Source organism: Rhinolophus hipposideros, assembly GCF_964194185.1.
Source record: "Rhinolophus hipposideros genome assembly, chromosome: 7".
In the NCBI taxonomy this organism is placed as follows: Eukaryota; Metazoa; Chordata; class Mammalia; order Chiroptera; family Rhinolophidae; genus Rhinolophus; species Rhinolophus hipposideros.
Window position 1 is genome coordinate 78051019 of NC_138053.1, and position 15668 is coordinate 78066686.

The 15668-nt window shown below is 37.7% G+C and overlaps 1 protein-coding gene across 1 annotated transcript in view; it reads right to left on the reverse strand.

Moving 5' to 3' along the window:
- The window catches only part of TTC23L (tetratricopeptide repeat domain 23 like), a 47222-nt gene that overhangs the window by 7155 nt on the left and 24399 nt on the right, over nucleotides 1-15668 (reverse strand). Inside the window, 4 exon segments of the mRNA XM_081053307.1 lie at nucleotides 3624-3706; nucleotides 5809-5958; nucleotides 11349-11476; nucleotides 14706-14814. Of these exon segments, the coding sequence (XP_080909433.1) occupies nucleotides 3624-3706; nucleotides 5809-5958; nucleotides 11349-11476; nucleotides 14706-14814 (470 nt within the window).

The following is a 15668-nucleotide window of genomic DNA, read 5'->3' on the forward strand; positions in this document are numbered from 1 at the left end:
CTGGCAATGAAAGTCCAGTGAGTGTTGTCACTGGGCTCCTGGAGGAGGTGGGATAAAATGCACAAGAGCACATGGGAAAGCCAGCAGAGTTCCAGGGCATCTGGGATGGATTATTCCAATGAGATGCTGAAGCAAAGAGAACAATGCTTGTACTGATTTTTTTAATCACATCTGGGCTTTGGCAGCCTCTCCCATGGCTTTGCTCAGCAGTTCTTGAGGAATGAGATACGGGCTTGTTTCAGGGAAAGAAAAGCCTTTATTGACTCAACTTCTGCTACAGCAGACTTCTTCAAAAGACTCTTCTTCCCCTTCTATGGACTTTCATGGTAGGTCTTGGTCTCATTATCATTTAAAGAATTAGTCTCCAAGCACCAGAAGCAAAGTCATTACCACCTGCGGTCCCCATTGGGTTATACCAATGCTTCCTAATTTCTCCTCCTTCTATGATTCTTTTAAATCATGGACAAGGAACACGGAACAGTAAAAGGCTGGAAGAAAAAGCAACCCCCAGCTACTGAGGGAACAGACATTCTAGCTATTCTGAAACTTCTCTTTTTAAATATAAGGGCAGTAGAACTTTCGTTCCAGTTTTGAGGAAACATCATACATTTCTCCCTAGAATTACATGTTTTGTTCTTTCAGCTTCCTTATTATTACCTGCAAAGCACAAAATATACTTTGAATCTGTTCAAACTCTCAATCTAATTCTCAAACATACAATATAGGTAATACTGCCTAACACTTATTTCAGATATTCTGACCTGTGGGCCTGGAAGCAAAAGGCAGTGGACTGCAGATGAGGGAGAGGGGGGTGCTTTGCTAACATTTACTGAGCACATACTCTTCCAGGCACTGCCCTATGCAAGTTATAAGCATTACTTTATTTAAAACACACAACTCTATGAGGCATACTATTATTTGCATTTTAGTGATGGAGAAACCAAAGCTTAAGGAGGTTAAGTGATATACCTAAGGCCACATTCATCGTAAGTCACAGAGGCAGGTTAAGATGCCACAGCTAGAAAAAGGAACCCTCATACACTGTTGGTGGGAATGCAGACTGGTGCAGCCGTTATGGAAGGCAGTGTGGAGGTTCCTCAAAAAATTAAGAATAGAATTACCATATGACTCAGCAATCCCTCTCCTGGGTATCTACCCAAAAAATCTGAAAACATTTATACATAAAGACACGTGTGCTCCAATGTTGATTGCAGCTTTATTTACGGTGGCCAAGACATGGAAACAACCAAAACGTCCTTCAATAGATGAATGGATAAAGAAGTTGTGGTATATATACACAATGGAATACTATTCGGCGGTAAGAAAAGATGAAACAGGACGATTTGTGACAACGTGGATGGATCTTGAGAGTATAATGCTAAGTGAAATAAGTCAGACAGAAAAAGCAGAGACCCCTATGATTTCACTGATATGTGGTATATGAACCAAAAACAACAAAAGACTAAGACAAATGAGAAACAAAAACTCATAGACACAGACAATAGTTTAGTGGTTACCAGAGGGTAAGAGGGGTGGGGGGAGGGAGATGAGGGTAAGGGGGGTCAAATATATGGTGACGGAAGGAGAACTGACTCTGGGTGGTGAACACACAATGGGATTTATAGATGATGTAATACAGAGTTGTACACCTGAAATCTATGTAACTTTACTAACAATTGTCACCCCAATAAACTTAAAAAAAAAAAGATGCCACAGCTGCCTCCAGTAATGTATACTCTTTACCGTTATTTTTAATATAAATAATGGTTGAATTGATACACAGAGGCTTCTTACTTAAGCATTCTCTATTATCTCCAGCATCTCACAAAGATAATAACGTTTATTATTAGGCTGACATTTATTCAGTATTTAAGACTTGTCAGGCCCTGGTCTAAGTGCTGTATTATATGTGATGTCACTGATTCTCAGAAATCTTCCACTTTTTGAGGAAGGCACTGTTATTTTACTAATGAATACAACAGAGGCTGACAGAGGTTAAGTAACTTCACCTTGGTCGGACAAGCGTTTGAGCCTGATTATAAATCCAGACAGTGTAAGCCTGAGGAGTATAAGCTTCACTGCCCACAACATGTTCTGGAGTCAGAGAAACCTAGGTTCAAACCTCAGCTCTGCCTCTTCTTGGGTAAATCACCTTGAACATACCAGACCTTAGCTTCCCCATATGTAAAATGAAGCTCTGGAGACTTATATGCTGTATCCCCATGAGTATTCTCTCATTCATCAAAGTTAGAATCCTTATCACCTAGTGAAAGAAAGTGTGTTTTTTAAATAGGATAGATCTGGGCTCTAATCGTACTACACTTACCAGCTAGGTGATTTTAAACAAGATACTCAAACTTTCTGAGTCTCATTTTCATCATCTGAACATGGGAGATAAAAAAATACCCATGACATAGAGTTATTTATGGATCAGAAATAGTATCTGTAAACATATTCATACAATGCCAGAGAACTGGAAGGAGTTTTATATTACAGTTATTATTAATATTTTATGGTTATTAATTAAGAAAATATACTTTTGTATACACTAGTAGGCGGGGGGCAAAGTTCCCCACATGCTCTCCTACAATGAATATTACTGAGACAGGCCAGAGAACCTCCTATTCTGGAAGATGATAAAACAGGAGACAGACTCCTGTCGGGCCTACTTTAGGGGTGCCTGTGACTGAGGTGGGTGGAGATAGGATGGGCTGCATGTATCCCTATGCTCATCTTGTGCCTGACCTGTCCAGCCTTTTGAGAAAGGTCCCAATCGTGAGTCATCTCTAGTGAACAGCAGCCAAAGTCCTAATTCTCAGCCCGTAATGATGCCCCTCTTTGTTAGAGCCACTGGGGGGAAAGCACGGCCTTCAGAGTCACATTTGCTTGGGTTCAAACCTCCAAGCTCCTTCACAGAACATCAGGGTCCCTTCTGTCAAATGAGAGCTACCACATTGGGTATTTGTGAGGATCAGATACTTTATGAATAGGATCTAGCTCAGTTTTAGGGATTTAGTACACACTCAAATTTTAATTCTTTTCTTTTTTAATAGAGAATAGTTCAAAAAGCCAACGTCATTTTGAGATGAACAAACAGCAATGATATGCCAAGGATATAGAAGAGGGCAAGTGTGCAGAAAACGCTCTCTGGCTTAAATTCTAAACATTTCAAAGCAGAATCTGAAGAGGCTCTTTTATTACTAACTTAGGAGACAACTATCTATACCCTCCCCCCAAAAAAATCGCCTTATGTTTAATGACTTAGATTTTATATATTCAGCAAGAAAAATAAGTTTAATGCATTCATATTGTATCTATCACAGGCTGTCAGCTGAGACACTGACTTGTAGGATTTGTTTATAACGCTCAGCATTGAAAGAGATATTATAAATACTGAATATTGTTATATCAGACCCCTGTAACATGGGGTTCTGAGAGACTACTAGAAATTGACTAGTTACCTCCAGTACAGGATTTGGCCAAAGCCAGAGTACAGGTTGGCATTTTGCCTCACTTGCAAGAATAACGGAAGTGAATCACCCTAACTGAATGAATCTGGGAGAGGCCCCGCGACCCACATATCCACACAGGTGACCTAGCTGATGGCCAGGGTCAGAACTCACCTCTGCAACAGAGTAAGGACGTTTTTTGTGTCTCTGCTTTTACTGTGCTCACTTCCGTAGAAAAGGATCTGAATCATCAGACACTGTAGACGAGTTGAGAAATGTTAATAGGTTAAAGAGAGAGCCAGCACCTTCATTATAAACCAAACTCAGGAGCCCACCAGTGGATCCGAGATGTCCCAAGTTCAAGCGCACGCACAACATGTCCTCCTGGTTCCCTAACAAGGAAGAAAAACAGTCTGAATTGAAGGCTGTGTATTCCTCACACTGTACGTATATCATTCCACTCCACTGCACCTACCAGTGCCACTTTTGGGGGGACGGGGGTGACTGAAGTATTCAGTATCTTGTTTGTGGTCATGGTTTCATAGCAACAACTTTTGCTGAGGTCTCTTACCTTCTTTTCAGCTCCAGGAGCAGTTTTTAATCCCCAGAATGGCATCCATTAGCATGGTCTAGTTCAGAAACATCACCAGCTTCCCACTGCTAGTGAAGACCCAGCCTGAGGATAACGTTCAGACTTCAAAACAGCCCTGCTGTCAGGCCTTTCCATTTCTTCCCTTTCTGGACTGGGACACTGGGGTAGAGCCATGTCTAAAGGCCTAAGGATAACAGCTGGTAACAAAGACGCAATCCCTGCCTACCCTTACAGCATCCTAAGTTTCCAAATGGAATCCCTGTTCCCAATGGAGAATGTAGCCAGACCATCAAACACTCATTGCGAGGTAAGATCCAGATGGGGCTCTCCTTTCACGGATTTTGTATAGAACAAGGCAATCCCTTACAATGTATATGGTGGGGTCTTTTCTCATTTCAGAAAAGATACCTTCAATGATGTCTTTGATTACTGTTTCTATTCCAAGTATTATAGGTTATCTTCAGAAATAACATACAATTCATTGGCTAAATCTCTCCTTTGTTCTCCACATCAAATGCTTTCTCATTATACCCCCTCCTTTTCCTCTGCATTCTAGAACTTTCCAAGTTTGTCATATAAATCACAGATTTTTTTAAAGTGGCAGGATATTACACCTCTAGAAGTATTAAAAATATAGGTTCTTGGACCCAACTCTTAGAACTTCTGATTTGATGGTCTGGGGTGGGGCTCAGGATTTGGTGTTGTTTGTTTGTTTGTTTGTTTGTTTGTTTGTTTTACAACTGACTGGTGTAATTCTAGATTTGCTCAAGCTCACTACAACACGTTAAGATCCTGTTTTCAAGGTGGAATTTAATTTTATTAGATTTGTTGTTTCCCTTCTTATTTCACTCAGCATTTTAACGTCATCCCATCTTTTGGCCTCATAGTGTCACCCTTTCATTTTAAAGTTTTATTTCCCGATAAGTTTCTGATCCCATTACATTGATGCCATCCATATGTCCATGCTTCCCTTGAGGAAGCCATTGTGATCCTATAACTTATATTCATAAGGTTGCATTTAACTCTAAATATTCAAAATGAAGGCCCCCTTTTCCTGTTATTCCCTATTTTCATACTTATTTTCTGATTACATTTAGTTAACCTAAAAAAAAGATAAAATCTCTCCAGATCTGATGTTTGCCAATGCATACGTGTCAATCACTTTTGACTCTATGCTCTGTTCACCTGAATACTGGTTCTTTCCTAACTTCTCCTCTGATGTGGGTTTTATTTAGAGACATCGCTACTGAGCTTACCAAGTCTTTAGCCTTGGCCCCTCAGTATACTTACTGACTGGTTGAACTGTTTGGTCACACCTCTTGCCATATCCCACTACTAAGGAATGAACTTCCAGGGTTGTCTGAGCTCCTTGGAGGGGAAATCAGTGCTTAAGTAAGGATGGCTATACAAGGTGTTTCTGGTTCCACCCAACCTTGGATGCTTTCAACGAGATTCTGCCACTGCCATACCTACATTCCAAGGTGACGGTGTTGCTCTTTTGAGATTGGTCCAGGGGTAGACACAACAAAAAGTTTCTGTATCATGTTCTCTCCCTCAGCACAGCTAAAAAAGTGAAGACTTTTCAAGAGAGAACACTTTTAAAAAAAAGAAAAAGAGTGAGAGAGAAGGAAGGAGAGATGGAAGGGAAGGGAAAGGAAGGAAGGTGCGTGTACACACACACACACACACACACACACACACAACCCCACTCCTCATATTGTGCTTATAAGCCTGTGAGAAAATACAACAAAACCAGACAGTATTCACCTTCCTTAACAGCCGAACTGCCTTTCTGAGGTCTCCTTTGGCAAAATATATCCTGCCCATGTTATAATAAGTTTCAGCCACTTTTTCACTACAGTTACCAGAGCTGATGTCCCGAGGCTTCAATGAAGACTTTATGAGTCTGTAAGCCTCCTAGGAAATAAAATAAACAATTTTGTAATTAAGCTGGCAATTCTGAAGGAACATGCAGGTTCTATTCCGTGAACTCTAAGTAGGAGGCACCCTACCCCACACTAACATAACCCACCAAAGGAAGGCAGTTGTGCCTAAGTAATTTGTTTCTATGAAGAATTAAAGTTTCAAGCTCATAATTAATAGTAATAGCTAATTCATATATATAAATTATCATATATAATATATATAATATATTATATATAATTATATATATTATATTATTATAATGTATATATATATTATTTAATCTTTGTGGCTACCCTATAAGAACTATTATTCTAATATCGTTATCGATGAAGAAATGGAGACTAACAAAAGCTCAGGATCTATCCCAAGATCACACAGCCTATAGTTGGCACTGTCAGGATTTAAACAAAACAAGTCTAAATTCCGTAGCCCTGGCTCTTTTTTTCTTATACTACCTTTTATTTTGAAAATTTTTAAACCTTCAGAAAAACTGAAAGAATAGTAGAATGAATATCCATAATATTTTCACTAGATTCACCAATGGCTATCATTTGCCACATTTGCTTTATTGCATCCTCTCATTAAAAATTATATATATATATATAATATGAGCTATATTATACATAATATTTGATATATACATAATAAATACATACAAAAGGATGTAAAATACAGCACAGGGAATATAGGCAATGGTACTGTAACAGCTGTATACCATGTCAGAGGTGTAGTAGACTTGGGGGGGTTATCACATTGTGAAGTGTGTAAATGTCTAATCATTATGTTGTTTTGTACACCTGAAACTAATAACAAAACAAATAAACAAACAAAAAATAAAATAGATACATACATATTTTTGTTCAAAATAAGTTAATCAGTTATGATACTTTATCCCTACTTAAGCATGTACGTTCTTAGAACAAGATCTTCTCCTACATATCTACAAAAATATTATCACTCTCAACAAATTTTATATTGATATAATACTATTAACTAATATATGCTCCATATTCAAATTTCCCAATTGTGCCAATAATGTTCTTCATAATTTTTAAAAATCTATTTTGGCAAGGATGCCCACTCTCGCCACTTTTATTCAACCTAGCGCTGGAAGTCCTAGCCAGAGCAATTAGGCCAGGAAAAGAAAGAAAGCATCCAAATTGGATAGGAAGAAGTAAAATTATATCTGTTTCAAATATTAAGAATCACATATTGCATTTAGTTTTCATGATTCTTAGTCTTCTTTAATAATTCTCCTGCCCGTTAAATCTTTCGTGACACTGACAATTTTTCAAAGTCCAGGCCAGTTGTATTTCAGCCCAGCTGTCACTCTTAACTACTTACTATACAGCAAATTATTTAGAAAAAAATTAAGTATACATTGGAAATTATTCATAGAACACTTCTTGTACTCATTTAACTTCCCAATGTGTTTTATTTAGGAGAGAAGTGGCGTAGTTATTGCTCAAATCCTCAAGAATTGCTCACCACCTTCTGCCTGTATTATCTATGTTGATATTTATAAATGTCTGGAACTGACTGTAACATGTAATCACATCCTTCACATGTGGCATGTCAGAACTAACAATACATAAAAAGGATGTTAATTGCTGTTTTCCACGAAACATGGCCATTAACTCAGGAATCTCGAGGCTCTACATTATCTTTGCACCTTTTAGAGTAGGAAAATGTGTATGTAATCTGTTTATTTTCTTCAGTGTACAAGTCTTTTGCCTCCTTGACTAAGTTTATTCCTAAGTATTTTATTCTTTTTGATGTTATTGTAAATGGGAGTGTTTTCTTAATTTCCTTTTCAGATTGTCCATTGTTAGTGTATAGAAATTCAACTGATTTTTTATGTTGATTTTTATCCTGCAATTTGGCTGAATTCATTTATTAGTTCAAACAATTTTTATGGGTTTTCTACATATAAGATCTTTAGGGTTTTCTATATATAAGATTTTTAGGGTTTTCTCTATATATGAGATCATGTAACCTGCAGACATAATTTTACTTCTTCCTTTCCAATTTGGATGCTGTTTATTTCTATTTCTTGCCTGATTGCTCTGGCTAGTACTTCCAGCACTGTTGAATAAAAGTGGCAAGAGGGGGCATCCTTGTCTTATTCTTGATGTTAGAGGAAAGCTTTCAGTTTTTCACCAATCAGTATGACAGTGGCAGTGGGCTTTTAATATATGGCCTTTATTATTCCTAGTTTGTTGAATGTTTTTATCATGAAAAGGTGTTGGTTTTTGTCAAATGCTTTTGCTGCATGTCTGCAACGATCACGTGATTTCTATCCTTCATTCTGTTAATAGATCACATTGATTGTTTTCATATGTGGAAAACCAAAAATCCCACATGGTCGTCATAGTGTGTGATCTTTGTGATGTGCTGTTAAATTAAATTCAGTTTGCTAGTATTTTGTTGAGAATTTTGCATGTATATTCACCAGGGATATTCTGCAGTTTTCTTTTCTTATAGTCTTTTTCTAGCTTTGGTGTCAAGGTAACATTGGCTTCATAAAATGTTTGGAAGTGCTCCTACCACTTCAACTCTTTGGAAAAGTTTGAAGAGAACTGGAATTGAGTCTTCTTTAAATGTTTGGTAGAATTCACCAGCCATTTAAAGCCATTTGTTCCTGGGCTTTCCCTGGTTGGGAGGTTTTTGATTACTGATTCGATCTCCTTACTAGTTATAGGTCTGTTCAGACTTTCTATTTCTTCATGGTTCAGTCTTGGTAGGTTGTATGTTTCTAAGACTTCATCATTTCTTCTAAGTTATTCAAATTTGTTGGAGGGTCATCATTCATAGTAGTCTCTTTTAATCCTTTTAATTTCTGTGGCATCTATTGTAATGTTTCCTCTTTCACTTCTGATTTTATTTGAGTCTTTTTTTTTTGCTTATCTAATCTATCTACTCCTAGGGAACGGGTTCCAGTAGTTCAGGCTGCTCTCCATTGGTTCTCACAGAGTGTGCTTCTGTGAGTGGAGCAGGCTGGCACTTCAGTTGAATCCAGGTATCATTTTCTTTGGCTTCCCTCTTTTTCTGATCCCTTTCTTTCATGCATTTCAGGAACTGATCTTGGCTCATAAAGTGCTTAATATGCTCAACATATACACGAATTCTCCTGGCAAAAATCTTGCCCTTTTTGTTTGCAATGCCAACAGCATGCTGGGTAACACTGTAGATAGACGCTTTTAGTTTTGCCACAGTCACATTTGTGGGGCATTCCTTTTTGAACAAAGCCCATTCCTTTACTGTATACAACTACCATCTTTCCTGTAGATTCCCATACATGAGGTCTGACAACTAAGTTTGCAAACTTGTTGCAACGATGTTGCTAATGTTTTTTGATATCACAGGGCTTATTCATTATGAATTTGTACCAGCTGGACAAACAGTTAACCAAGTTTACTATTTGGAAGTGCTGAAAAGGCTCCATGAAAAAGTTAGACAACCTGAACTTTTCACCAACAATTCATGGCTCTCGCATCACAACAATGGACCAGCTCACACGGCACTGCCTATGAGAGAGCTTTTAGCCAGTAAACAAATAACTGTATTGGAACACCCTCCTTAGTCTTACTCCCCTGATCTGCCCCACAATGACTTCTTTCTTTACCTGAAGATAAAGGAAATATTGAAAGGAAGACATTTTGATGACATTCAGGACATCAAGGGTAATATGACGACAGCTCTGATTGCCATTCCAGAAAAAGAGTTCCAAAATTGTTTTGAAGGGTGGACTAGGTGCCGGCGTCAGTGCATAGCTTCCCAAGGGGAGTACTTCAAAGGTGACCGTAGTGATATTCAGCAATGAGCTTTGTAGCACTTTTTCTAGGATGAGTTCACGAACTTAATCATCAGAACTTCGTATGTGTCCATGTTTTCTAAAAGGCCTAGAGAACATATAGCAGGTACCTCTCCTCTTTCGTTTGTGTTCGTCCTTTTAAGGAATTACTGGAAGATGGCGGTTCTGGCCAATGGATCCTGTTCATTTTTTTTTTTAATGGGTGGCAGATTAAACCTCTATATTAAAAAAAAAATACATTCCCTGGGAACACAACTCCCTTCTGAGTTTCTGTTCAGGTCCTCTAGAATACGCCTAGAGGCTCATATCAGGCTTGAGGGTAGGAGAAAATGCTCCTTTTAGAAATGAATTTACCCACAGGAAATGTGTTACAAAATTCAGCAAATTAATTCAAAAGTTATTGAGTACTTTCTATGTATCAGTTACTGTTTCAGGCACTGTGGAAACAAAACAGAAAAACCCTTGCCCTCCTGGAGCTTGTTTTCTAGTAGTAAAAGTGACCTGCCCATAGCCCTGTTTATGGCTTAGATTCAGAGCCCCCTGGCACGCAGGTCCAATCACATCTCTGACCAGGAGCACGGTGTACTTGGTTAGAAGCACAAGGCCATCAGGCATTGCTACCAGTGTTTCACCAAAAAGTCATGACGTTCGTTGTACCAGAATACGACGAGAATAAGCTATGATGTTCTAACAAAGTACTTGCACATCTTTGAAAATAAAATTAAAATATTAGATCAATCTGTGGCACTGAGATCTCATGTTCATCTTCTGAACCAACAGAAAATATCACAGCCACAGTAAAAAAAAAAAAAGGTTGGAAACCACGGTAAGGTTTTTGCCTTTAAAAGTGGTAGTTAAAATAGAACTAAAGAAAATGCCACCATTTATAAAAATCTTCAACTATAAAATAAAAGAAGCTTGTTCTTCATTCTTGGAGAAATTCTTACTTATCATGTGCCTATAGCCATACTCTTAAACTGTTGGTTGCATGACCAAGACAATGCCAGATCCATACAAGTTTCTCACTTGCCTGGGACAGCATAAAGTTGGCTTGGTGAGCTCTCATGACAGACAAAGGTCTTCACTGCATTCATGCTGTGTACTTAATATACAAAATTCAGGTCAAAAGATTCTAAGGAATAGAGTAGATTCATGAGACTTCTAACTAAAAAGGTCAGCAGTCAAAAGCATTTTCTACACCTTTATTTTTTAATGTGGAAACAAAGTTTTGGCTAATAAAGAGCTTAACACCAGAAACCGAGAAGAAAAATAATATAGCAAGAGAAAAGAACTAGCAGTTAGATCCAATGCTGGAAGCCAACTTTGACTTAAAATATTAAATTTACAGGGCCATAGATTATGAGAGTCCTGGATTCAAATAATCTCATGTATCAATATACAAGAAAAATACTTTTTTTTTTCAAATACCAATTTACCCCAGCCCTATTTTTATTCCTGACTTTACCTGGGACTTCTCTGAGCTCCAGTTTCTGAATTGTGAGATAAAAAAGGCTGTCGCAATCAATAAACAAACTAGCAATTGCGTTTATAAGTTGATCATATTTACCTTTTTTTTCCCATTATGGATAAGCCACTTGTAAAAATCTTCAATGGCCATCAGTGTTTCACAATCCTCTGGGCCCAATGCAGTTTGATATGCGCTGATACTTTTTATAAAATATATCTCAGCAACATCTGCAAAACAAAGGGAAATGATTATTTAAGGCAAGCTGCTCGCCTTTACAAGTGTCTAATTTCAGCCCTGGCTCAATTAATTAAACATTTTCATGCTTCAAGTCCATGCCTAGGACTTCCGGGATTACGTTGAAGGAGAGTGGAGAGAGTGAACATCCTTGTCTTATTCCTGATCCTAAGAGGAAAGCTTTAGTCTTTCACCAATAAGCACTCTGTTAGCTGTAGGTTTTTCTGTACATGCCTTTTATCAGAAGTTCCCCTTTCATCCTAAATGGAGGTTGAATCTTGTCACATGCTTTCCTGCTTCCTCATCAGTTGATAAGAGTATGTGCTTTTCCCCTTTGGATTGTTAATATGGTAGAGTACATTGATTCAGGTTTGAACACTGAACTAGCGTGATATTCTCAAGATAAAAAGAAAAAAAACCTCACTTGATCATAGTGTGCAAGGTGTGATCAAACAATTCAGTGAATATTTAAATAAACAAAAATGATTACAGTAAAAGACACATTGCCATCAATCCCCCTCAAAGTACTTGCTCTTGCTTCGAACACATTTATCCCATCCTTCTTGCCACTTTCTTGAAGCAGTTCTGGAGGTGTGAGTGTCTTTAGTTGCGCTGTTATGGCTGTCTTGATGCCCTGAATCATTTTGAGTTTGGGGAAGAGCCAGAAGTTGCACAGTGCCAGATCTGGTGAATAAGGTGGATGAGGACATTGTAATGTTTGTGGTTTTTTTGACAGAAATTGCCGTACCAGAAGCGATGTGACATGGAGTGTTTTTATGATGGAGGCTGATTTACAACACACTTTAAAATACACCTCTCAACCATAGCTCACACCCGACTGACTGCACCAAACAAGTTGAAACCTGTCACACACTGTTACTAAGGTTCGATGCGCTGTTTCCCATATTGAAGATCCCTGCCTTTCTGTTGGATGGCACTAGGCAGCAGCATTCACCGTATTTTGTGATTACAACAGAAAGGCTCTGTGTTACCCATGGCTTCTAGAATGGCAATTTCTGTCAAATTAAAACATTACAGCGTGTCATCATCCACCTTATTTACCGGATCTGGCACCGTGCGACTTTTGGCTCTTCCCCAAGATCAAAATGACCGTGAAAGGTAAACATTTTGAATCCATTCAGAACATCGAGGCAGCCGTGACAGCGCAACTAAAGACACTAATAAAAGAGGACTTCCAGAACTGCTTTAGAAAGTGGCAAGAACGATGGGATAAGTGTGTTCGAAGCGAGGGGGAGTATTTTGAGGGGGATGAATGGCAATGTGTCTTTTACTGTAGTAACTTTTTTATTTAAACATTCACTGCATTTTTTTTATCACATCTCGTATTACTTTTTTATTACTATATATTTTGTTAAGGATTTTTTACGTCAATGTACATGAAAGGTATTGGTCTGTAGTAGTTTTTTATTTGTTTTGCTTTTTTCTTGTAATGTTTTTGCCTGGTTTGGGTATCAGGGTAATGCTGGCCTCATAAAATGAACTGGAATGTGTTCCCTCTTCTTTAATTTTCTGGAAAAGATTACGTAGGATGGGTGTTATTCTTTCTTAAATATTAGGTAGAATTACTCAGTGAAATCATGTAGGCTTGGAGATTTCTTTCTCAAAAGGTTAACGACAAATTCTTTTTTCTTTTTCTTTTTTAAATAATTAAGGGCCTATTCAGGTTATCTGTCATCTTGGTTGTTTACTTTTAATTTATTTATGGTATCTTGTGACAGGCACAAGTTTTAAATCTTTTTATGATTAGATCTATCATTCTTTTGTGGTATACCTTTGTGTGCTCAGAAAGTTCGTCTTTCCACCAGTTTTTAATTTTAAAAATTCAAGTACCGTAGTTTTCAGTTTTGATGTTCAAAATGTTAATCCATCTAGAATTTAGTGACTGACGTGAAATGAATATGCAGATATTCTTTAAAGTTAAAAATTAGTATGCAAGAAAAGAATAAGGTTGCCGTAGAATCTCCCAACTCCATAAGCATAAATTTTTTCTAACTTATAAAAAGTTTACATGTTCACTAATAGTTTAAAATTGTTACAACCATGAAGACTATTTTTAAAAGCTCAAATATATATAGATATAATACAAATACTGCAAAAATACACAAGGAAATTTTAAAAAGGGGCACGATGGTTAGATAGAAAACAGAATCAGGAAGTCTTCAGTGGACATTTATGCTAAGGAAAACAACAATCAAAACATTAGAATAACTTCTGAAAACTGGAAAAAGAATGTTTATTTAATGACATGGGGAAATACCAAAGCAGGAAAAATGTGGGATGCAAAACTTTCCTTATAATTCTTTCTCACTCTCTCTCTCTCTCTCTCATATTTGACTGGAAAATAATGTACACCAAAGTGGATTATTTTTTTTTACCTTTATTTATTTTTTTAAGGAGGGCGCTGCTCACAGTCTCCCATACAAGGACTGAACTGGCAACCTTGGTGTTCTTAGCACCATGCTCTAACCAACAGAGCTAATCGGCCACCCTGGATTACTTTTATAAGCAGGGAAAATCAACATTTTAAAAATGTTTAAATTACATTCTTCACAAATCCCAAATTCCTCCTGATGGGCCATGGAATTCATTGGTGTCCATTAATCTGATCAAGCCCGCTGAGCATGGGACACATCCTCTCTCCGCAGTTCCTTTGTGTCTCTCCCAAAGCTACACACTTTCAAAAGGATGCCTTGCCTGACAAAGGACGACTGTTGAATGAATTCGTCACTTGGCTTTCCTCTAGAACCACCAGTACCTCACTTCTGAATATACACCAAGACAATTCTAGCAGCTACACAAACGTTCTCTCTTGTAAGCTAGAGGAACAGAGTCAAGGGGAGGTTGAGAGTGGAGGAGGAAGAGTGGAGAAGCCAATGATTTTCTCTTTTGTCACTGGATTTCCTTATCAGAGGTCGCATTCATAGCGTATATCATCTCTACTCTTTATGCAGGTAAATGTTGCTGAGATTCTAACAGAATAAAGGAAATAGAAATCATGATCTTATTAGTTGTGATATTCCATCTAATTTGGGAAGGTATATATTGTGCCTAAACTATGTATAAATGATTCTATACAAAATGGTCTTATCTTTCCATCACAGGCATGAATAGTTAATTATAATCTGTCCATATTGACAGACATAATTGTGCTTCCCTCCCATGACTGGGAAATTATGATAACTACAAGGCCATAATACCTACCAATGTTTCGGGCCTCTCCAGATATGGTATAAGCCTTGGCTAATAACGCGCTCGCCTCTGCAGTTTGGGGGCTGACTTCAGTGAACAAAGAAATACAGATAGAATGGGCCTGGAACAGAGAAAATTGTGACAAAGTAAGTACCCAAATGATGGTGATTCGCTGTAGCTTTTCTAGTAGTTCTCACAGAATTGCTAGCTGATTGAGAGCTGATATATATCTAATTATGAAGTTACATGAGAAATAAGTTTGAGTCCGAGTCCTGTGAGTCTTGAAGAAGTAATTTCATACTTACACGTAGAAGGAATAGTTTCCATTGATTACGGTTTGGGAAAGATTCAATGAGATGGTGCATGCAAACCACGGGGCATAGTACCCATTACATGGTAAGTTCTCAATAAATGTTAGCTATTACTATTTTTATAAGGTTTCATAGCAAAAATAATCATAACTTTAGCTCAGCCTCTTAAAGGTTCAGTATCGAATGAAGTTTGATAGAATAACGCATGGATCCTAGAACCATACTGCCTGGGTTCCCATATCAGCTTGGCCACTGATGGTGACACAAGGCAAGTCACTAACTTCTTCAAATATAAGACAAGGATGACAAAAATAGTATTTGTTACAAGCAGTTGTTGTAAAGATTAAATGAATTAATATATGTAAAGTATTTAGAAAACCACCTGGAATGTAATAAGCACTAGGGAAGTGCAGATATTATTATTATTATTGTTATTGTTATTAGTTATGCTAAAATGGTGGAGTCACTTTGGAAGGGTAAAGAAGAGAGAAAACTTCTAGTCCACATCACCCAACAGCAAGACAAGAACAAGCTGTGCGTCATGTTTCACAGACCAAACACCAGGAGGTGTTTTAAGGAGCTCCAGAGATGATCAGACATTTTGGAGCTAAGACACAATGCAGAGTTGTTAAAGAGTACAGGCTCTGGAGTCAAATTTTCTGAA